At 33.3% G+C, this 24,642-nt stretch overlaps 2 protein-coding genes across 2 annotated transcripts; one reads left to right on the top strand and one right to left on the bottom strand.

Annotated features, from left to right (window-relative positions):
* Window positions 1-9,945: 9,945 nt before the first annotated feature.
* Window positions 9,946-12,097, top strand: LOC108478443 (probable pectinesterase/pectinesterase inhibitor 7). The gene is made up of 2 exons (XM_017780902.2): window positions 9,946-11,142; window positions 11,233-12,097. The coding sequence occupies exons 1-2, from the start codon at window positions 10,137-10,139 to the stop codon at window positions 11,925-11,927; spliced, it is 1,701 nt and encodes a 566-aa protein (XP_017636391.1). The 5' UTR covers window positions 9,946-10,136; the 3' UTR covers window positions 11,928-12,097.
* Window positions 12,098-13,264: 1,167 nt separating this feature from the next.
* LOC108477701 (pectinesterase inhibitor-like) lies at window positions 13,265-14,087 on the bottom strand. Its single transcript, XM_017780210.2, has one exon. The coding sequence runs from the start codon at window positions 14,001-14,003 to the stop codon at window positions 13,452-13,454; it is 552 nt and encodes a 183-aa protein (XP_017635699.1). The 5' UTR covers window positions 14,004-14,087; the 3' UTR covers window positions 13,265-13,451.
* Between the last annotated feature and the right edge of the window lie 10,555 nt (window positions 14,088-24,642).

Genomic DNA, 24,642 nt, shown 5'->3' on the forward strand with positions numbered 1-24,642 from the left:
TCATCATCGCTGCTCCATTCGGATGAGTGGATATTGGATTCAGTTGTACCTATCATATGTCCCCTAACCGGAGTGGTTCTCGATTTAGTAGAACTAAATGGAGGAGTTGTTTATATGGGCAATGACAATGCACAGAAAGCTGTTGGGATAGGTTCAATCCAATTAAAGAATCAAGATGGATCAACCAGAGTTCTAACTGATGTTCGGTACGTGCCCAGTTTGAAGAAAAATCTCATCTCATTGGGAGCCTTGGAATCCAATGGTTCAGTTGTTACTATGAGAGATGGGGTTTTGAAAGTGACATCTGGCGCACTTGTGATATTGAAGGGCATCAGGAAAAATAACTTGTATTACTACCAAGGTAGTACAGTTATTGGAGCAGTCGCTGCAGCTTCCGGTAACAAAGAATTGGACTCAATGCAGTTGTGGCATATGAAGTTGGGACATGCCAGCGAAAAATCCTTGCAAATTCTGGCAAAGCAAGGATTGTTGAAAGGTGCAAAGGCTTGCAAATTAAAATTTTGCGAGCATTGTGTTCTGGGAAAGCAAAAGAGAGTGAAATTCGGCACTGCTATCCATAATACAAAAGGTATTTTGGAATATGTTCACTCAGATGTGTGGGGGCCTTCCAAAACACTTTCGTTGGGAGGAAAACACTACTTTGTTACTTTTGTTGATGACTTTTCCAGAAGAGTTTGGGTGTATACCATGAAAACTAAAGATGAAGTGCTTGGAGTTTTTCTTAAATGGAAAACTATGATCGAAAACCAGACTGGCAAGAAAATCAAGCGGCTTAGGACGGACAATGGAGGGGAATATAGAAGTGATCCGTTCTTCGATGTGTGCCAAGAGTATGGTATTGTTCGACACTTCACAGTTAGGGATACACCACAGCAGAATGGAGTGGCAGAGCGTATGAATCGAACATTGCTGGAGAAAGTTCGATGTATGTTGTCCAATGCTGGGTTGGGCAAGCAATTTTGGGCTGAGGCTGTGACATACGCTGGCCATCTTGTTAATCGTTTGCCATCATCTGCATTAGAAAGAAAAACTCCTATGGAGGTATGGTCTGGAAAATCGGCTACAGATTATGATTCCTTACATGTGTTTGGATCCACTGCATATTACCATGTGAAGGAGTCAAAGTTAGATCCGAGGGCAAAGAAAGCTCTCTTTATGGGAATCACTTCTGGAGTGAAGGGATTTCGTCTTTGGTGTTTAAGCACAAAGAAAATGATCTGTAGCAGAGATGTTACCTTTGATGAATCTGCCACATTGAAAAAGGTAGCAGATGAAGATATTCAAACAAGCGATACTCCACAGCAGGTGGAGTGTACTCCAAAACAGGTGGAGTTTGAGTAGATGGGGATTTGCCCAGTTAATAAGTCTAATTCTCCAGCCACAATGGAGGAATTAGAGGTTGAAGAGGTTCTGACCCAAGAACCATTAAGTACACCAGAACCAGTTGCAGTTGCAAGGCCAAGGAGAGAAATTCGTAAACCTGCTCGATTTACTGATATGGTGGCCTACGCCCTTCCCGTTGTTGATGATGATATTCCTATCACTTATCAAGAAGCAATGCAAAGCTTAGAAAGTGATAAATGGAAAAGCGCCATGGATGAAGAAATGCAATCTCTCTTGAAGAACAATACTTGGGAGTTGGCGCAATTACCGAAAGGTAAAAGGACAATCGGATGCAAGTGGGTATTCGCAAAGAAAGATGGATCTCCTAGCAAGAAAGATGTTCGCTACAAGGCAAGGTTGGTAGCTAAAGGCTACGCCGAAGGAGGAATTGACTACAATGATGTTTTTTCCCCTGTTGTGAAGCATTCCTCCATTAGAATTTTGTTGGCCTTGGTAGCACAGTTGAATTTGGAGCTAGCTCAACTTGATGTTAAAACGGCTTTCTTGCATGGTGAGTTAGAAGAGGAGATCTATATGACTCAAATTTCAAGGATACAAAGATGCTGGTGGTAGAAATTGGGTTTGTAAGCTGAACAAATCGCTATATGGATTGAAGCAATCCCGAGGCAAGGGTACAAGCGATTTGATAGCTTTATGAAAAGGCGTATACACAAGAAGCAAATATGACAATTGTGTGTATTTGCAAAAGCTACATGACGGATCTTTCATTTATCTACTCTTGTATGTTGATGATATGTTAATCGCTTCGAAGAGCCAAAAAGAGATAGATAAGCTGAAGGCTCAGTTGAATCAAGAGTTCGAGATGAAAGATCTAGGTGAGGCCAAGAAGATTCTCGGCATGGAGATAAATAGAGATAGACAGAGAGCAAGCTTTGTTTGAATCGAAGCAATATCTGAAAAGGTATTACAATGTTTTGGTGTAAATGAAAACACAAAACATGTAAGTACCCCACTTGCTTCTCATTTGAAACTTAGTGCTCAATTATCTCCGAAAACTGAAGAAGAAAGAGAATATATGGCAAAAGTCCCATATGCTAATGCGGTTGGGAGTTTGATGTATGCGATGGTGTGTACGCTGGCCCGACATTTCACAAGCTGTTGGAGTTGTGAGCGGTATATGCATGATCCTGAAAGGGACATTGGCAAGTCGTGAAATGGATTCTGCGGTATCTTCAAAAACCGTAGATGTTGGTTTAGTTTTTGAGCAGGATGAAACACTTGGTCGGTTTGTAGTTGGATATGTTGATTCCGACTTTCTGGTGATTTAGATAAACGTCATTCAACTACGGGTATCTGTTTACTCTTGCTAAAGCCCAGTGAGTTGGAAGTCTACCTTGCGTCTCATGATGTCGTGTCTACTACAGAGGCGTAATATATGGCGATTCTGAAGTCATTAAGGAGGCTATTTGGCTTAATGGATTGTTGAAAGACTTGGGAGTTGTTCAAAGTCACATTAGTCTATATTGTGACAATCGAGCGCTATTCATTTAGCGAAAAATCAAGTCTATCATTCAAGAACCAAGCATATCGACGTAAGATATCACTTTGTGCGGAAGTCTTTGAAAAGGAAAAATTCTACTTGAAGATTCCGACAAGCAGATAATCCTGCAGATATGATGACCAAAGTGGTAACAACAATCAAGTTTAATCATTGTTTGAACTTGATTAACATCCTGAGAATTTGAGCACCTTCAGGTGTATGGCGCTCGAGAGCGCATTTGGAGGCATTACAAAAGATAGCTTTATCGAATTTGGGGAGTTGAAAGAAGTGAAGATGTGATTATCCTAATCAAATCTTCAAGGTGGAGATTGTTGAAAAGTCAAAAATGGTGGGTGGTGGGAGGTGCAATTGGCACCGAAAGAAAAAAAGTGGCAAGCAACTTGTTTAAAGTTGAATGGGATAATTGCAATTTTGGTCCCTAATTTTTAGGCCATTTGCAAGTTATTCCCGAGCCTTAACTATAAATAGGCCTAACCATTTCTCATTTCAATCATCCCAACCAATCTTTCTCTCTTAGTTTTCTCTCTTCTCCCATTTGAGAATTCTTAAGGAATTCTATTTGTTTGTAATATTTTGGAGATAGTAAAGTTATCATCTGGTGTTAGTGCCCGAGGACGTAGGTATAATTTACCGAACCTCGTTAAAACTCTTGTGTTCTTTCTTGTCCTATTTTTCTTTCAATATTTGAGGGTATAATAGTAGTATTTAATTGTGCTATTAAATTACTATAAAAGGGATATTCTGACTAAGGAAAGACTTGGTATTTAAGAGATCCTTGTGATCCACCTCTCTTCCCTGGGAATTGAACTTTGTGTGATTTTTTAGTACAATAATTTACACGCTTCCGGCCCTATTGAAACAACAGTAAACTGTTGAATAAGCTGTGGGTGTTGAGGTAGATGTGGCATCTTCTGAACCACCGGGGAATAAGCTGTGGGTCTTGAGGCAGATGGGGCATATTTTAATACTTCCCACCATGGTGGGCGTTGTAGAAATAGTGGACTTCTGTGATTTTTTATCCCCTACTCCCGAAGAGCAAGCAGCACGTGATGCAGCTTTGCATTCTGTTTTTGATGTTATCAAGTACATATGGCTTGCCTGCAGGGTATGATTGGCAGCCTCTCTTTCTCTTATGCACAAAAGCACACACACATAAAGATGCATACATAGTGTACAATGCCAAATGGTAATGAGTTGTTGCTTTGTAGCCAGAAGTTTTTGGGTCGTTCAGGACAGGGCTTTATTTACCAACAAGTGATATTTATATGAGTAGTTTGCTTCTTTTTATCCCATAAGTTTATGTCTCGCAACTCAAACTATATCAATGTTTAATCTTGTTATATTGTAGCTTGCGTAACATGGTTGATGGGTTTTTCATTAGGATTATGAAATTTAGTATATAGATTTTCTACAATGGAAAGGAAAGAAAAACAATAGGCAGAGGAAAGCTGACCCAAATTTTTGTATTTCTCCCCTATTCTGTATGACTGGCATTCTTAAGCCATTTGTTTCCATTTTATGTAGGTAGTGATTCTAGAGTCAGGTATAAAAAATCCACAGACTGGTTTGTATGCTCTTTCCAAGGCATTATCTCAAAGGGGAATTGCAAAAAAGATGCAGGTATTTTATTTTTTTGGAAAGTTTACTGATACAATAGAGTGTATTTAGCTAACAATTCAATTCCTATCAGGTGATTGTAAAAGCTCGCGTGCCAATAATTAAGTTTGTAGAAAAGAAAAGCGGTGTCACATTTGATATAAAGTAGTTCTATATTCCTCTTGCCCTCTTGTCTTAGTATGTTTTAATCCAATATCTCATCTAAAATTCTCTTCACCTCCGAACAATTCTGAATTTGTTTTAGTTCTGGTATGAATATCATCATAAAAGACACTGGATTAATATGAAATTTTAGCAGTGAGGTTTTTTGGAAGATATTATGGTAGGACTTTTGAATTGTCTTCATTGTTTTCTTTGAGGTCCATGATAATTGGGAGGTCCAAGTAATTGGAAATTCCATAAAAAAACTTAGTATTTGGATATTATTAGCGAATAAGGCTAAATAGTTTACCAAACATAGAAATTTTCTTTGCTTTTTATTTTAGGAAGATGAGATTGTCGAGAATTCATGAACAAGAAATCTTGGTCATTTTTCACTCTAATCACATAAACAATTCACTTGATTGAGATTCCTATTTTCTTGAATTTTCTTGATTGACAAGATCTGATGGGATGCTTGGAATTTGATGAAGGTGGAAGCATGTTTAGGTTCCTAGACTGACTTATAGCAGATGTGATAAGTGCACCAAAGAAAGTTGTTTATCTCCATCTTGGCTTGATGTGGCAATTTAAAAGCCATGTTTCATATATTTTCTTTAGCACTTCTGTCTCACAGTTTAATATTTAATTCGGTGTTCAATATTGCAGCTTTGATGTGGATAATGGACCAAAAGCTGCAGAGTTTATCAAGGTTTGTTACAATTATAGACTTTCCTATACTCAGATGTTTCATTTGTTAGTGTTGCTTAAGATATAGTTATTTTAATCCCCTTTTTTGTCAGATGAGGTCAACTAAGTTGGACCATAGCCTCTTTCTTATTAGGATTTCTTTTGAGTCAAGTTTCATTTTTGGCTGCAATTATTCTTGAGGATTGTGCTCCTGTGTTGAGTTTGATTGTTTGCTTGCTTTATCTTCACTAATGGGAATCACTGCTTAATTTTCATTTATTTCCTATGTCTACTTCTAGATTTGTTGATTAAAATTTATGTAAATCATTTTGGTTAACTCATGTTCCTCAAAATTAGGACTTCTGTGGTTTTCCTGTGGTTAATTAAAGCTCTGCTTCTTTAGTTTATTTCTTTGTATGTTCCATAAACTTTGAACTTTTTTCTAGATATTTTTTTTTTGTTTTTTCTAAATTTAAACTTTACTTATGTGTTTTCTCTTAGGAAGCAGTTCTAAAATGGCCTTAATTCCGACCATTGTGTTTGATCTTGAAAGTATTTTTACAACAGAGAGACCTGAATGAGGTTTGAGTTTATCTATATTGATGATCTGTTCGTTTTTTTTCAAAAAGTAGTGTTCCTCTGTTCTTGATTTGCAATGTTTTTGAAACTATGCAGGTATATTCAAGTGGAATAGGTTCATATGCTCTCCTTGCAATGATCATAGCCATGTTGCAGGTATGCATTTTTGGATTTTCAATAAGGCATTGGACTCTAGCCGGCTGATCTGTCAGCATAGTCTGTATTCACTTTCATGTCGAGAATTATAATTTTTTTCTGCAATTACATTGATTCTGCTATAATTCACTTATGAGTCCACATAAATGTTAAATGAACACATACATGCCATGCTATTTGCTCTCTTCGAATGCAATCAAATCTTGTGTTTATGATAAACAACTTGTGGTTCTTACTGTAGAAAGTTTAGAGCGGTGGTTGATGCAGCTTTGGAGGCCCATCTGCACTGTCCGCAGCTATATCTTTATAGCACAGATGATAAGGTCGTTCCGTATAACACTGTCCCCCTTCCTCTGCTATCAAAACCCCAACAGATGTGATTTGTAGCTCTTCCCTTTAGCATTGATGACCAGCTCAAGGCTCGACATTGCACGTTCTACATGGTGGCCATAGGCTATTTCAGTTACTAGCCAACGACTGGTTTTAGTTTTAAAGTTATTTGGTGCTAGCATTGCTTGCATTGCGTTACTGATGACAAACATTTGAAATAACATGCATTAAGACGCACAGACATTGAGAAAAAGGGTATTATAAATATTTCATTAAAGAGATTTGAAAGAAGAATGGATAGTTCTGTACTTATGTCAAACTTATTTATACATGCTTTTTTTCTCTTCATGTATTTGGCATTATGAATCTATTTGTCAGAATTAATAAATTAAAGCTAGTCCAAGATTGTGAATTTATGGTTTATGGAATTTTCAAAGCTCTGTCTTACAGGACACGCGTCGAAGTGCAGTAATAGTTTTTGGTGCTTTGATAGCAAAGGTTTAAATATTTCTCATTTTGCATTGTTCTTCTCCTTTTTATTTTCTAATGTATATTCTAACTTAATAATTGAGTATTATTATATATTTAATTTGATTTATTTATTTATAAATAAATCATTGTAATATATGTAAAAACAATTTAAAATATAAATTTATTAATATATGTAAAAATAGTTTTTCCAAAAAATATTTTTAGGTAATCTGCCAAACAACAAAAAATGTTTTACACAAATTTATCCAAACACCAGAAAAGTAAATAATTTCTAGAAAAGTAAATCATTTTCCAGAAATCATTTTCCGAAAAACATTTTACTAGCAAATAAACGGAGCCTAAATTGTAACTCAATGAAACACTTTAAATCATTCATAAAACATGGTCACCAAGGAGGCAGGAGCTTGTTTTAAACAAGCTCGTCATTGTGACTAGCTAGTAGCTAGATATCACATTCGTGTTTGAATTATCAGAATGTAAGAAAAGAAATAGAAAGAAAAAAAAAAGAAGCCAAAGCACCGAAATTAAAAATTAAGTTAAAATATGCTTCAAATTTTCCTACCTTTTGTGTATTTGAAATTTAATTATTTTATTTTCAAGAAGTTATTATTATTATTTTAAATTTTAAAATACAAATTAAATTGTTAAAATTATTTTTTTAATTCACATTTATTAAAACGTTAATTTTATATATTATCAAGTAAGTATTTTTGCAATTTCAAGATGTAAAATTAAAAAAATTAACAAAGAATATTAACAAATTAGACCTAAAATTTTAAATTTAATAAGTCAAGAGACTAAATCCTAAAATATAAAAATAAAAAACTAAATTTTAAATATACTAAAAATTACAGAGTATATATCCCATGAGTAAAGAATAAAACAACCATAGTTTTCACTAATGGCGGAGTAAGAAAATTATTTGAGAGGGATGGAATTAAATTATATATTTTTATGATAGTAAAATGCAATCTCACTATTTTAATAGTCTATATATTTATAATTTTTAAAGGATTAAATCAAAATTTTATAATTTTTGGAGCCAAACTATAATTTTACCATTATTAATTTAAAATTTTATAAATTATAAAAGACCTAAATGAAAAATTTTCGAGCCATGCCAACACCAGGACCAAAGACCAAAGACCGCCACTAGTTTTCACCAAAAATTATATTTGATGTATTAATATTATATAATTAATTTAGATATGATTAGTGAATCATAAAATATCAATGATTAGAAAATATAATCATTTTGATTATATATTATTTTAAGAAATCTCTTTTTTTGTGCTTGTTCTCTCTTTTATCTCGTTTATCTGTCTTTATATATAGTTTTATCTCTCTCTTGTAACCATAGTCAAAGTTTTTGAAGTAGGGATAGTAATAGAGTGAGGTGCGAATTAATATTGTTAAATTCATCATCATTCTATAACTGGTACGGTTTGTTTTACCATCCGCCCTGTTCTATTATAAATGTATAATCTAGAGAACCACTATCATCTCCATGGATGTTGGATACATCCATCCCTACCACACTTCACTCCATTCAATTTAAATTTTGTTACTTATTTTTAATATTTTTAATCTTTTTAAAGTTAAATAAATATTTAAACATAATTTTTTAAAATTATAATAAAACATAAAATATATCGATTTTTTTTATATATTACATTTTTACATTTTTACCCTTTTAATAGTTTAAATGTACAAAGATAAATTTGTAATTTTATATAGTGGTGCAAGTCAGGGTAGGACAAGCAATTACCATAACCGTTCTATACTGACTATCCAAAAGAAAAAAAATCCACCACGCCATTCCCGGCATCCACTTTTTAAAAGAAAAAAATTGCTCCATTCAAACGAATCGTTTCTTAATCTATTGGATGGATTGGGTTTTGCCATCCCTATTACCAAGTCGCAGTATAATTTTCTTGGGTTCAACAAAGTTTTTCCAAAATATTTTCAGAATTTTTTAATAAGATTAAAATTGAATAATAAAATTTTAAAAGATTAAAATACAATTTTATAATTATTAATTTATGATCTAATTATTTTAAATAAATTAAATAATATTTATTTTATTTTGAGCGATCAAAATATAAATATTAACTTAAAAATCCGGTATTAAATTAAAAAAAAATTTTTGGGCGAACGTCACTTTCGCCTATGGAGGTTACGTCTTAGGCCAGTTGGAATCTTTGGTTGTGAATTATGTTGGACTTGGACGTGAAGTTTTTAAATTTTGGATAATACCGAAAAAAATTATCAATGAGTTTACCAAATAACTGAAATTAAATTTCAATTTTTCTTTCATTACCAAAGAAGTATTTATTAGGTAATAAAATGTGATAGGTGACTCGACATCTAAAGCCTGTTAGTTTTAAAATCATGATATTTGATTTTAACTCATAAATAATACTATACTTTGAAAATTATTCATCATAAGTTGATTTAATTAATTTTTTATATATATGATATAAATTATGAAAATATAAAAATTCAAAAATAATATTTATTATTTAAATTATATAAAATTGATGTTAAAAATTATGTAAAAAATATATTTATAAAAGAAAATATTAAAAGCAAATAAAACTTTAGTTGTAATAGTAAGTTTAATTTGCTTGGATACATAGCAAAAGGGTTCGGCAGCGAAAAACCTATGAATCTACTTCTACGAACGTTACAAAGTGCCGTTAGGTTAATAATTAGGTGGAGTTGTATAATTTATTTATATTTAATTTTTTATTTTAAAAGAAAATATATAAATAAATTTATAAAAGATAATTATCAAGCCATAAATATTTCACACGACCTTGTATATGCGCCACCTATAAAAGATTCCAATGGGAAATTAGGCAAAATTAGGAGATTTCATGATAAATAAAACTATTTTGGTAGTAGGTAAGCCGTATATATGTTGAAAAATTTTCTGAACAGCTAGCTCGGCTAGTTGGTTTCCCAGTTCATGTGGGATATTATATAATTTGCAATTCATCGAGATGAATGACGCGTTTTTAATCAAATACTTGCAGTTGACTTGACTCCAATTTATTAATAAATGTATGATCTACCCCTGCAATTCTCTAAAAGTAAAAGACAAATACGACTTTGTATACTTTTTCTTCACTCTCTATATATAGACCTAATGCTCCAATACATATCTTCCAAATCAGCTTAGCATAATCTTCTTTTGTTACATGCAATGGCTTCGAAGCTAATATGCTCTATTTTAATGATATGTCACCTTGTTCTTCTTCCTTTGTTCATATATCCTTCCTTTGCAGATAGTCTCCCATCGGATCCGGTCTCACCCGGGTCCGTTTGCAAGTCCACCCCAGACCCTTCTTATTGCATATCCGTGTTACCAAATCAAACCACCAATGTGTACAACTATGGGCGTTTCTCTGTTCGTAAGTCTCTGTCGCAATCCAGAAAATTCGTTAACTTGGTCGACAAGTACTTACGGAAGTACCGCCAATCGTTATCGGTGTCCGCCATTCGTGCTTTGGAGGATTGCCGGTTTCTAGCTGACCTCAACATGGATTTCTTGTTGAGCTCTTTTAAGACCGTGAATGCCACTAGTTCAACTCTGTCCAATGTCGAAGCTGACGACGTACAAACTTTTTTGAGTGCTATTTTAACTAATCAGCAGACCTGTTTGGACGGCTTACAATCAACTTCTTCAGCTTGGAGCATAAGGAATGGCATCTCGGTTCCTCTCACAAATGACACAAAGCTTTACAGTGTTTCATTGGCTCTTTTTACTAAAGGATGGGTTCCTAAGAGGAAGAAGAAGGCTACATGGCAGCCTAGTAGCAACAAGCAACTAGGCTTTAAACATGGGCGTTTGCTTATGAGAATGTGGAGCCGAACACGCTCGATTTATGAGACTGTAAGCCGAAGAAAGCTTCTTCAAACGAACAACACTGACGAAGAGGTCTTGGTGAGTGATATTGTGACGGTGAGTCAGGATGGTAGTGGGAATTTCACTACCATCAATGATGCTATATCTGCGGCTCCAAATAACACCAATGGTGTAAATGGTTACTTTGTAATCTACATCACTGCTGGTGTCTATCAAGAGTACGTTTCAATTGCTAAGAACAAAAAGTACTTGATGATGATTGGTGATGGTATCAATCAGACAATCATCACTGGAAACCGTAGCGTCGTCGACGGATGGACAACATTTAATTCTGCAACTTTTGGTAAGTTTCAATTTTCAATTAGATTAATTACATGTGAACCTGTATAAGTAAAAATGAGCTTAATCTGACATATTTTATTCATTATTACAGCTGTGGTGGCTCCAAACTTTGTTGCGATAAACATGACATTTCAGAACACAGCTGGGGCAATCAAGCACCAAGCAGTCGCACTTAGAAATGGAGCCGATTTATCAGCATTTTATAGCTGTAGTTTTGAAGGATATCAAGATACGCTATACACTCATTCCTTAAGGCAGTTCTACAGAGATTGTGATATCTACGGCACCGTTGATTTCATATTTGGAAATGCCGCGGTAGTTCTTCAGAACTGCAACATATACCCTCGACAACCAATGAGCGGCCAATTCAATGCCATCACAGCACAAGGCCGGACTGACCCTAACCAAAACACAGGCATATCGATTCATGACTGCAATATCATGCCCGCTGATGATCTAGCCTCTAGCAATACCACATTCAAAACGTATTTGGGGAGACCATGGAAGGAGTATTCGAGGACGGTATACATGCAGAATTTCATGGGCAGTTTGATAGATCCTGCTGGTTGGAGAGAATGGAACGGGGATTTTGCACTTAGTACATTGTACTATGCCGAGTACGACAATAGTGGACCGGGTTCGAACACTTCTAGTCGGGTCACATGGTCTGGTTATCATACGATTAATTCTACTGATGCTGCTAATTTTACAGTGTCGGGATTCTTGTTGGGAAACGATTGGTTACCGAATACGGGGGTGCCTTACACCGCAAGCTTACTAGCATGAGCAACTAATTGGCAAATGAAAAATTCGTTTTTTTTTTTTTTAAATTGATTTTTAGATTATATAATAAATGTAAACTTAAGCATGCAATATCCTCGTAAGTGTAATGTTTACAGCTTACGTTAATTGATACCAATAATTTCAAATTTTAAAAGAGAACAAGATTGCTATAAGTCTATTTCGATCACCTATTGGTTCTTTATCTAATTCAATCATATATAAGTTAGTTATAACTGTCATCTTGGTCAGTTGGTGTACTAAACTTGAACTAAAATTCGTAACAATAAATAATTTTGGTTATCTTACTTTGAAAGGAATAAATATCATTATAAAACAATTTAGGGTAAAGTAAACTAATATTCATTTTGTTTACTTCAGGTTATATTTTAGTCATTTACATTTGAAATATTATATTTTAATCACTTACGTTATCTTGTTGTAACGTTTTAGTCACTGAGCCGTTAATTGTCATTAACGATGTAATAATAAGATGACGTGGTACGTTAAATCATTATTTCAAACAAAAATTTTAAGTTAAATTATACAATAGGTCTCCATATTTTTTCGTTTTGAGCAATTTAATTTTTTTCTTTTATGTTCTTTAAACTTTCCTCTTTTTTTTTTCTTTTTTTTTTCATTCTCTTATATTTCTCCCTCTATTTTCCTACCTTCTCCATTTATTTTATCATATCAGGAAGTCGAATTGGCAGTGAACAAAGAAGTAGGAAGTCAAAAGCCATCATTGCTTATAACCAAAAACCCATACCATGCTTCTTTTTTTACTGTCAATTCGACTTCCTGATATGTTAAAAGAAATTGAGAAGGTAGGAAAATAGAGGGAGAAGCAAAAGAGAATGAAAAATAAAGAAGAAAAAAAAAGAGGAAAGTTAAAATATTATAAAAGAAAAAAAATTAAATTGGTCAAAACGAAAAAAATATGGAGATCAATCGTATAATTTAACCTAAAATTTTTGTTTGAAATAATGATTTAATGTGCCACATTAGCTTACTGTTACACCATTAACTACAATTAATGGTTCAGTGACTAAAATGTTACAACACAATAATATAAATGACTGAAACGTAACATTGCAAACATAAGTGATTAAAATATAACCTAAGGGAAACAAAAGTGAACATGGGTGTAGTTTACCCAAAAAAAAATTGTACATAATCATAACCTTTTATGGTATCCAAAAATAATAGATTAATATTAAACACCATTTTCAAAAAAAATATATCACATCTCATATTTAAAAATCATTCGAGTTGAGTTTGAATAAGATCGGATTGAATAGAACAAAATAAAAATTTTATATTTTTGATGTTTCATAATTAAATTTAAATAAAAAGTAGTGATTTTATATGAAAAATTAAAACGATGGGTTCAAATCGATCCAAACTATAGGGTTCTTGTTCTTGGACAAGTCGGCCTCTCATTTCCAACAATTACATAGCACAACAGCTTGTTCTATAATTAGGAATAATTAAATTATAGTAGGCAATGAAGCTAAGCGGGGCACATGATTATTTTGGAGCCAAAATATTGGCAATGTCGTAGGCATTGCTGATTAGTTGGCGAAAGTGATTAGTCTTCTCATACAGTTCCTTGTCTTTTCCTGCTTTTTGATTCAGCACGGAGATGCAGGTGTCGGCATCGTCTATGGCGCTTTCCAACTCGATTTTCACTTGTTTGAAATCCCTCGACAGTGTGACTGCCAGCCCATCGTCAAGCTCCTGCATTGCATCCTCGTAATTTTCCGAGCAATCTTCGAAGTTCTGCTCCGTTGTAGGTTCCAAAATCTTACCGTCAAGGAGCTGCTTCTTGATGTAGACGGAAGTGTTGACGCCATGGTTGGAAGCAACGTTGATAGCTATCAATGCGAGGGCGGCTACATCTTTTGCGTCTTGGGTGGCATGTTCGGCCCCAAGGCTTGAGGTGCAAAGATCCTTGTTCTTAACCTTTTGACAGGTTTCGGTGAGTAAGGGATTGGTAACAGCAGTATTTATAATGGGGAAGAAAGAGAGGCAAATGAAGAAAGATAAAGCCAATGCAACGTTCTTTGCGATAGGCTTCATTGTTTTCTCCTTTAGTTTCTTGAAAAAAATTTCTCCTTCTGGATTAAAAAGCTAAAGGAATTTGTGATCTTATACCTTTTGCATGAAACTCGTTATTCAAAGTAAGAATTTTTTTAACGACTGCTTTTGAACAATCCATAGATAAATGCGCTTAGCCGTTCACAATGACCGCTAAAAATAGTGGAAGATCCTTTTGAGAGTTAACCCAAAGTCCACAGACATGCCTTTTTAATTCATAACCATTACTTTTGGGCTCCCTTTTGAGTGACATTGCTTGTTGTTAGGTTGAACTTGATCATAATTCCAATGCCATAGGCCCCTCCAAACCCAAGCCATTTAACTCCACTCCAATCTTTTCGGAAGTATGTGGTCTTAAAAAACAATAACTAGTATTTGTTTTCATATTTGGATGGATGTGTAGGATTCAATTAAATAAATTTTTAAAAATTAATAAAAATAAAAAATACGATTCAACCAATTTTTTATTTTGGTTCAATTTGTTTGTACTGATTCTTGGGTCAATGACAGGGGCGAAGCCAAAAAAAAATTAGGAGGGTTGAAATGAATTTTTAATTTTTAATAGTCTATATCTTTATAATTGTTAAATGATTAAATTAAATTTTCATAATTTTAGGGGTCAAAGTGCAATTTTATCTTTACTAATTTTAAATTTTAAAATTTTCTAAAGGGCCAAAACAACAATTTTCCATTTTAGGGGGTCGAGGCCCCTGCCAGCCCCCTGGATTTGCCTTTGGTCAACAGGTCTGATGCTTCTCTCTGGATTAGTACCCCGATCAGTTCTCGATCAAGTCGATCCGGTTCAAACAATCATTACTCTAAGTCACTATACATTTTGTGCATTTAGAATTTAGTCCCCTACTTTAGTTTTAAGAATTTAATCTTTCTACATTTTAGATTTAAAAATCCGCTTTCAAATTAGGTTTTTAATTGGCCAAAGGCTTAAGGACTTATAAAGTAATTAAACCAATGTCCAAATGGTAAATACACCATTTTAGCATATACTGGATGGTAGGTATGATTTTATTTGTAAATAATATAAAAAATTATAATTAAACTTTATAAGTTAAATAAAATATATAAAACAAAATAAATAAAACAAATGAAGTGGATGGAAAGAGATGAAATTCATCTTCATGTTCCATGTTTAGCCGAAACTTCTCAACCTTTCGACACTTTATTAGATCAAGAGTTAAACCAAATCAAGGATAAATAGGGGAAAAGTTGAAATTGTTGATTAGTCATTGAAGATTTGGTTGCTTGTTGTTTTGATTAGGTAAGTTCATATGGTATGTTTATATTTAAATTGTTGTATATTTGAATTATGAATTTGTGTATGTGTAATAGTAACTTGAATTGTTTACAATTTGATACAAAAGGTGAGATATGGACTAAATCGTAAAAAAAAGATAAATTGACTGATAAATTGAATATGATGAATTGCAATTTGAGATATTTAATGAATGAATAGATGATTCAGACTGATTAAATCATATTGGTATGTTTGTGAATGATTATCGAGAAAGAGAACTAAACTGAATAAAATTAAAAATATTATAACCTAGTGAAACTGTGAAAATGGTTGAATATTGATGATATTGTATGTTTATGTTAATCCATAGCCAACGTTGACCCGGATTCATTAAAAGGGAAAGAAAAAGCTAAAGTCATCGACGAATAGTTCAGAGTCTCTGATTTGTATTTTTATAATTCAATCTACTTTAATTGTTTCATATTTATATTTTGTTATATGGTAAGATACGGAGGTAAGTTGTGAAAATTTAGTTGAATTGAATTGGTATGAATATGTCTCAGTGTCGTACGCCCGTGTGTGGTCTCCTTCACTTCTCCCACACCCATGTGGCTTAGTCGTGTCTCTCAAACGGCCGTGTGCCTTGCCCGTGTAACTCTCTGACTTGATTTAAAATCAAAAAATTAACTCCAAGGTTCACACGGCTGTGTCGCACGGCCGTGTGGACTATTTCAGGCTGTGTAACCTTTGAATTTTTGAAAAAATTAAGTCCTAGGATCCACACAGCCAAGGACATGCCCGTGTGTCCAGGCCATATGGGTCACATGGCCATGTCGCCAGGTTGTGTAGCTTACTGTTGATCCTCTTATAGTGCACACGGCCTAGGACACACCCGTGTGTCTAGGGTCGTGTGGGTCAAAAAAACTTCTTTTTTTAATTTTTAAAATTAATTAATTTTAAAAAATAACATGAAATAAAATTAAGAGAATTAGCAATGTTAACGCTCGGGTTGCCTTCCAAGAAGCGCTTATTTAAAGTCTAAGCTCGACTTACCTCGTATTCGCACGGTCACAGTGGTTTGCGGAGTCGAAACTCCTCTTTCTCGTTATCAATTCTATTATCAAAATAAGGTTTAAGTCGAGTACTATTTACCTTAAATGTGCCACATTCAGAATGAGTTACCTCAATTGTACTGTATGGGAAGACATTTAGTATCATAAGGGATTTGATCCATTTGTATCAAGCTCTAAAGTGGCAATTTAAGAATCCGTTTTATCTAGCAGTACCTTGTCCCCAACCTTAAATTGGTTTATTCCATCCACATGTTTATCATGGCGTCTTCTTAACTCTTCATCGTGCTTTTTCGTTTTCTCCTTAACATGTGTTCGCCATTCATCTAGTTCATCGATTTGCAACATTCGTTCATCGTAAATCATTCTGTTACTGTCGTAATGACTGGAACATGTCTCCATTGTATTTTTTCGAGGGGTTTCCTGTGAAGAAGGTTGAACCACATGGTTACTCATATTAACAGAACTTGTAAAATCATCTTAATTATTAGATGTCTTAACCGAATCACGAGCTTGGAGAGTAATCGTTTTGTCACCTACATGAAGTACTAATTCACCCGTACCAACATCAATTATAGTTCTAGTAGTTGCTAAAAAGGGTCGACCTAGAATCAAATGTAAGTCACTATCCTCATCCATGTCTAAAACAACAAAATCAACTGGGAATATGAATTTATCAATTTTTACAAGAACATCTTCAAAAATACCCCTAGGAAATCTAATGGTTCTATCTGCTAATTGAATATACTCATCCTAGTTTGTTTGGGTTTCCCAAGACCTAATTACTTAAACATTTTATAAGATATGACATTAATACTAGCCCCTAAATCAGCCAAAGCATTATTAATATTCAAACTACCAATTAAACAAGGAATAGTAAAACTCCCTGGATCTTTTAATTTGTTGGGTAGTTTATTTTGCAATATGGCCGAGCAAACTGCATTTAGCTCCATAGTCGACGAATCATCTAACTTTCTTTTGTTTACCAAAAGCTTTTTTAAAAATTTAACGGAATTGGGCATCTACAAAAGAGCTTCAACAAACGGTAACTTAATATGTAATTTTTTTTAGAAGTTTAAGAAATTTACCAAATTGTTCACTTGTGTGGTCTCTCTTTGTCACGTTAAGATATGACACTCGAGGTTTATACTCCTTACCAACCGATTTTTACTTTTTCTAGCTTACCTCAACCTTATCGTTATTTACCACAATTTCTTACCTCGATTCTGGTTCAAATTTAACTAACCTTTCTTCATCTCACACAGTAATTGCATGAAGTTGCTCCTTTGGGTTAGTTTCAGTATTGCTAGGCAAATTGTTCTGAAATTAACTTAGCAAGTTGACCAATTTGGTTCTCGAGCCCTTGAATGGATGCTTGTTGATTTTTAAGTGATGTTTCAGTGTTTTGAAAGCGGGTTTCTGACATTGAGATAAACTTCGTCAACATCTGCTCCATGTTCGACTTCTTCTCTTGCTGGTAAGGTTGTTGTTGGAAGCTTAGAGGGGGTTGTGCTCTCTGATTTTCTTGACCACCCTAAGAGAAATTGGGATGGGTCTTCCAACTTGTATTATATGTATTACTATAAGCGTTATTTTGAGGCCTAGAATTATTACCCATATAATTGATTTTTTTTGTTCTTTATGCTAAGAACGAAGGGTAAACATTCTAGATTAGACATTCTTCCTCCATTTGTTTCGCAATGCATAACCAGATGTACCTACGTAGAACCATATTAACCATCAAATTTCTTATTTAATTGTTCTACCTGATTTGATAACATGGTAATTACATCTAAGTTAAAAACGCTAGCTGCTTTTTTCGGCTTCGTACTCATGACTTGCCACTAATAATTACTCAGTGACATTTCCTCAATAAATTCATAAGCTGCTTCGGGTGTTTTATTATTCAGATTTCCACCAGCTACTACATCAATCAACTGCCTAGTTGAGGGATTCAAATCGTTGTAGAAGGTTTGAACCTGTAGCCATAGAAGTAACCATGGTAAAGACACCTTCTCAATAAATCCTTATAAAAATCAATCTGTACAAAGGAAGAGATGTTGTTCCTCAACTTAGTTGTCTTAGTCGGTGGGAAGTACTTCAGTAAGAATTTCTCGATCATTTGATCCCATGTAGTGATGGAACCTCATGGTAAAGAATTCAACCACCGTTTAGCTTTATTCCTTAACGAGAAAGGGAATATCCATAGGCGAATGGCATCATTAGAAACCCCATTAATCTTAAAAGTATCACAGATTTCCAGAAAATTGGCCAAGTGATTATTTGGATCTTCGTCTTGCAAACCATCGAACTAAACAAATTATTGTATCATTTGAATAGTGTTCGACTTCAGTTCAAAATTATTTTTAGAAATAGTGGGTCTCACAATACTCGATTCAACCCCAGATAGAGTAGGTTTGACATAATCGTACATAGTACGAGGAATAGGATCTGGATTTGTAACAACTGCAGGAGGTAGCTGATTATTCTGATTATTACACATCTTCTCAGTAATAATAATGTCCTCTTGCTCGTCTACTATATTTTGTCGACTTTGCCTTGCTTCTCTACGGTTTCTGTGAGCTGTACTTTTAATTTTGCTGTCAAACAGTAATGGTCCCGACAGATTCCTTCTAGTCATAAACTAAAGGAACCTGTCAGAAGCAAATAAAAGAAAAATTAGAAAATAAAAATAAAATGCAATAAAAAATGACTAAATTAATACAAATCAAATGTTCCTAATATTTTAGTCCTCAGCAACGACGCCAAAAACTTGATGGTCACTAAACTAACTATAAATACGACAAAGGTAAGCGCACCTATCGAATATTATTTTAGCTATGGTGAATAGGGAATATCATATCCACGAGGACTAAAAGTACTAGTAATTATCATTTTTCTATTATTTAGCCGACAAATTGGAGTGATTGCGTTTAATCTAAAATTACTAAACTAATTTATCTAAGAACGCAACAGAGAATAAATCAAGAAAATAATCGAATAATAACCAATGAGATAGACAATACCCAGGAAAGAATCCACCTAAACTTCACCTTGTATTATGAATCTGAATTAAATGATTTATTCACTTGTGTATTGATCCGTAGAAATCCCTAAATTATGTTAATACCTCTTTCGAGAGTAAGAAAAACTGACTCTAGGTTGATTAATTGAAATCTCTTTCTAATTAAAACTTCTATTGCCGCATTAACTCGATCTAAGGATTTCCCTATTAGATTTGACTCAAATCTGATAGATTTATATCGTACTATTTCTAGGATTACATGCAACTCCACTCAATTATGCTAGATCTACTCTTAAACAGAGAGTTTTGCTCTACTGAAATAAGTACATTAAACATGAATTAATATCCCAGAAATATTAAAACAAGAAATAAGCATACATAATTGAGAACAAGAATCAGGTATTTATCATGTAAATAGAAATCAAATAATAAGATTCACCATAGGTTTCATCCTCCTTAGGGAATTTAGTTCATAATCCTGAATAGAAACATCTCAAAGTTAGGATAACCACAAGACATAAAGAAACTCAATAAAACTTCAAAAAAATTAAATGGAGATCTTCGATCTTGAGGGAGATCCGCTTCCGAGTAGATTTCGATGGCGTTCTTCGAGTGTTTTCTTTGACCTTCTCTGATTGCCCTCTTATGTCTTCTTCTAATTGGTATTTATAGACTTTAAAATGCTCAGAAAGCCTAAAAATTGGGTTTTTCCACGTATTTGGGAAGAACGGTGCGATACCGACACTGGCTGGCACATGGGTGTAAGGCCAACCCGTGTGGATTCTGAAAATAACTCTTTTTTGTAATGGCCTAAATTCAAGGCTATAGGAATAGTGGTTTCGTAACCAAAAATCTGATTTAAAGAGAAATTTATTTTAATATTTTTGCATGAATATTGATATGATAGGAAAATCGTATAAAAATATCGATAGAAAAATTTTACCGATTTAGTGGTTAGTTAAAAAAAGAAATTACCAAAAGAATTGGGTAAAAAAGGGTATCGAGACCTCGATCTCGTAAAGCAAAGTTGGAAATATTTTTTATAAATATTTATGAAATTTTAGTAATGTGGTATTAAAATTTTGTTAGGAAATTTTAATATTTGGGTAGTCAATTAAATGAAAATGACTAAATTGGAAAAGGTGTAAAAGTGGTTGGGATGATTAAATAGCTTAAGTGTCTAATGAGAATGGATTTAAAAGGAAATTAGACCCAAAATTTATTTGGGCTGGACGGGAAGGGCATGAAATCAGCAAGAAAATGGATGATTTAAGGGAAAATTTGGAATATTGCATAATTAACTAAACAAAATTAGGACTAGTATGGAAATATCTAGATTTCTTGTGATTTGTCTTCATTCTCATCAGCCAAAATGCCATAGGAGGGATTATTTAAGCTGGTATTTCATAATCTTTGCACCAAGTGAGTTAATCCTTGCTTTTTTCTTATAATTTTTGTGTTTTTAAGACTTTTACAACTAGGTCCTACTATTAAATTCATTAGTTTTTGATTTCATGGATGAAATTGAAAGTCACCATGGTTGAGTGCTGTAAGTTTATGATGAAATAGCATGAAATTGAAGCTTTAATTTGTTTATGAGATGATTTTATTAGGTAATTCAATAGAAATTGATTTTTAGGACCTAATTGTGAAAATGTTTGGAATTAAAGTCTAGTGGTGAAATTCTGATTCCCAAAGGTTATAAAGTAGTTTAAAGTGATAGAATAAAGTTTTAATTGAGTAAAATCAGCTCAATTGAGAGGCTAATTGAGTAGGGACGAAATTATTATTTATTAAAAGCTTAGGGGAAAAATGGTAATAAACATCTTGCACTAAAACAGTTTTGGACAGCAGCAGTAGACTAACTTTGAAAAATCACCATAAATTATGGAAATCGAATTAGAATATGAACAAAATATGGAAATAAATCTTATTGAGTCTAGTTTCTCATAAAAGAAACGGTGTAAGCAATGGAATTGTAAATCATGAGATATAATAAATTTTGTGAGACAAGGTCAGAATAAATTCGGGTTCCCCTGTTCTGACTTTGAAAAATCATCAAAAATTGAAGAAAAATAATTAGGGGCTTAAATTAATTTTTAGTGAAGAAGGGTCGGAACTGTCAGACAGCAGAACAGGGGTGACTTTAAAGAATAAAATGTATTTATTGGTTAAACCAAAAATTTTGAAAAATTTATGGTAAGAAGATACGTGAGTCTAGTTTCAGGGAAAATTGGTAGATCTTAATTTAGAGTTTTGTATCTTAAAATATAAATAATTTAGTGACTACGACTCAAGTAGACAGCTTTGAATGAACTATAAATAATAGTGGAATTGTAAAGAATGTTACATATGAAGATGAAATGTATTAAATTGATGATTAAAGTTATTTATTTAGATCCAAAAAATTCAAATACGAAGCTAGATCGAGGAAAGGAAAAAGTTTGAGATTAGTAGATTTTTGTATACGAACAAGTATTGGGTAAATTCGTGTAACTTTAATTATATTCTTAAATGCTTGAAATGTATGTTATTGATGTGAATATGATTTGAATGTTCATTGTATGAAAATTGATGAAACATTGATATATTGGATAAAAAGGGGAAGAAATCCCAGTTGAATGAAAGGAAAATTCGATGGATCTCTGAAAAGAAATTGAGGGTAAAAAGGATCTAGCCTGTATGGGTGATCCTATTCTGATATAGCCCTCCTGAAGAATATGTGTAAAATGGATTTAGCAGGATGGGTAATCCAAATTAGGGTCTGAATTTAGCTTGGACTGGTAATTCAGATCCAAGCTCATTAGAGTAACTTTCGTTGCAGGCAATTTAGCCTGGACTGGTAATCCCGACAATACTCTATGAGTTTATATTACAGGGGATTTAGCCTGGACTGATAATCCCACTGTAAGAATGAGGTTCACGGGAGTGTGCTCTCTGAAATGGAAATGTGCACACATGAATATAAATTGACGGACCCGAAAATTGTACATTAAAAGTGTACGTCTGAAAATCCGTCAAAATTTCAAGAAATTTAACGAGATAAATATGGAAAAATAACAAGGGAATGGAAATCATGGTATTGATGAGCTCATCAATCATGGTATAAATTATTGATACATGGAAATTATTAGACTAACTTGAATGTTGAGTTTGTGTATGTTAGGGTAATAATGCGTTGAATGGATATATGAATGTTAATTGCATTGTATTGAAAATATTAGGTAAGTATAATTCTTGTTACATGAGCTTACTAAGCACAACGTGCTTACCCTGTTTTCTTTTTCCTTGTTTTGTAGTACTAAGAGCTCGGAGGTCGAAATCGGTCGGAGACACATCATACTATCAACCTCAATATTTTGGTATATCAAGAAACTTTATTTTGGAAATCAATGGCATGTATAAATTAATAAAGTAAAAGTTAAGGTGCGATGAATGTAAAGTAAGCTGTTGGTATGGCTAACAAATCCTGGTTTTGGTATGTGATGAGGTTATCTTATGAATATGCATGAATCTATCTTGAAAATATGTTGAATTGGATTGGTTGATATGGATTGGTCTCGGTTTAAAATTGCAGGGAAGGTTAGATATCTATAAAGGGGTTATATTGAGTTAAAAAAATTAATTCGTAAACTCCAGTAATGCCTCGTACCTTATTCCGGAAACGAATACAGGTGGGGGTGTTACATTTTTGTCCGATTTTGCTCGTTTTTCGCTCCCAAATGCTCTCCTAAGTATAGAAACATGAATTTAAAGGATTAGGAGCATTAAATTCACTAATTTGCATAATTAATCATCCAAAAAAACATTAAGAATGTGATTAAAATATGTTACTTTTATAGCTTATCAGATTTTGTTAGGGAGTTAGATGTTTTTAGGTTAATTTCTAGATTAAGGTTTTAATTTTGTTGTTGCAACTTTTACTTTTTCTTAGAATATAAGGGCTACTCTGTACTTTAGGTATTTCATTAAGTTTTATTTCTATTTTCTATTTTCTATTTTATTTGATTACTCAATTCAATAATTGAACTTTAAATTATTGGTGGATTGGAACATTTTTACTTCATCAATTCAAGAATTTTAGTGGATTCTTTTCATCACTAAGCTAGGCTTCACAAACGTATAGAAATCGAATTGCATAAACAAACTTTGTTGAACCCTATTTACATTGTGCTTGTCGCAGTTTTTTCCAGAAGTGCTCACGTTCATAGTCACTTATGCTCATACTTTATTACTTGAATATTTGCCAGAGTAGTCTGGATGCAGTAGCTCTATTTTACACTGCAAAAAAAAAAAGTTATACCAAATTTTGTAAGGTTATATCAAAATTTCTAATGCTATACCAATATTTTTAACGATATACCAATACTAAAATTTCTAACGACATACCAATACCAATATTTCTAACACTATACCAAAATTTTTATCACTTTATCAAAATATCTAATGGATGAAAACTTGTGGGAAGTGTATTTTAAAGAAGCTTATGCTAGAATTACCCATCTAGGTGACACTGGGTTTTTGCTACTCTCCACTTAGGGAAAGTTTCAAGAAATAATGGGAAGGAATGGTGCATGATTTTCGAATTTAGACTCATTTAGCACTGGAGAGGGTTCATTGCTTATGTGTTGGCATGCTTGGAAAGTTCAAGATGGTTGTGTTCAATGTTAAGGAAGACTTTTCTCTCGACTTTTTGTCAATTTTCAATTGGAAAAGAAAGTGTGAATTACTATCAAAATATACGATAAATCTTGCTCAAGAGAATGATAAATTCTAATTAAGGGTGAAGCAAAACCGTTTGGGAAATCAAAATTAAATTGTATATTCACTACAAGAAAACAGACTTTTAGCGGTGCTTTTTTTAGCCTTTAGCGGCGTTTTTAAGAGCCACTAAAACTAGTAAAAATGCCACAAAAAACACCGCTATAGGAAACGCCTCAAAAATTTGTGGCGTTTATTCAAAAAAATGCAGCTAAAAGTCATGACTTTTAGCGGCGTTTAGGAAAAAGCCGCTAAAAGTCATAACCTTTAACGGCACTTTTCCTACAAACACCGCTATAAAATAGACCTTTAGCGCTTTTCCCACAAACGCTAAAAAACATAACCTTTAAAAAATTAATTAAATAATATTTATTTCTATGATAAATATTATATTATGTTTAATTTTAAAATTTGAACTTTAAACTATATACTTTTAAGGATAAATAAAAATATTAATTAAATTAAATTTTGTATTAAAATTTAAACTTCAAAACTAAATATAAAAATTAATGA

This window comes from Gossypium arboreum, chromosome 12 (genome assembly GCF_025698485.1).
Source record: "Gossypium arboreum isolate Shixiya-1 chromosome 12, ASM2569848v2, whole genome shotgun sequence".
Classification (NCBI taxonomy): Eukaryota; Viridiplantae; Streptophyta; class Magnoliopsida; order Malvales; family Malvaceae; genus Gossypium; species Gossypium arboreum.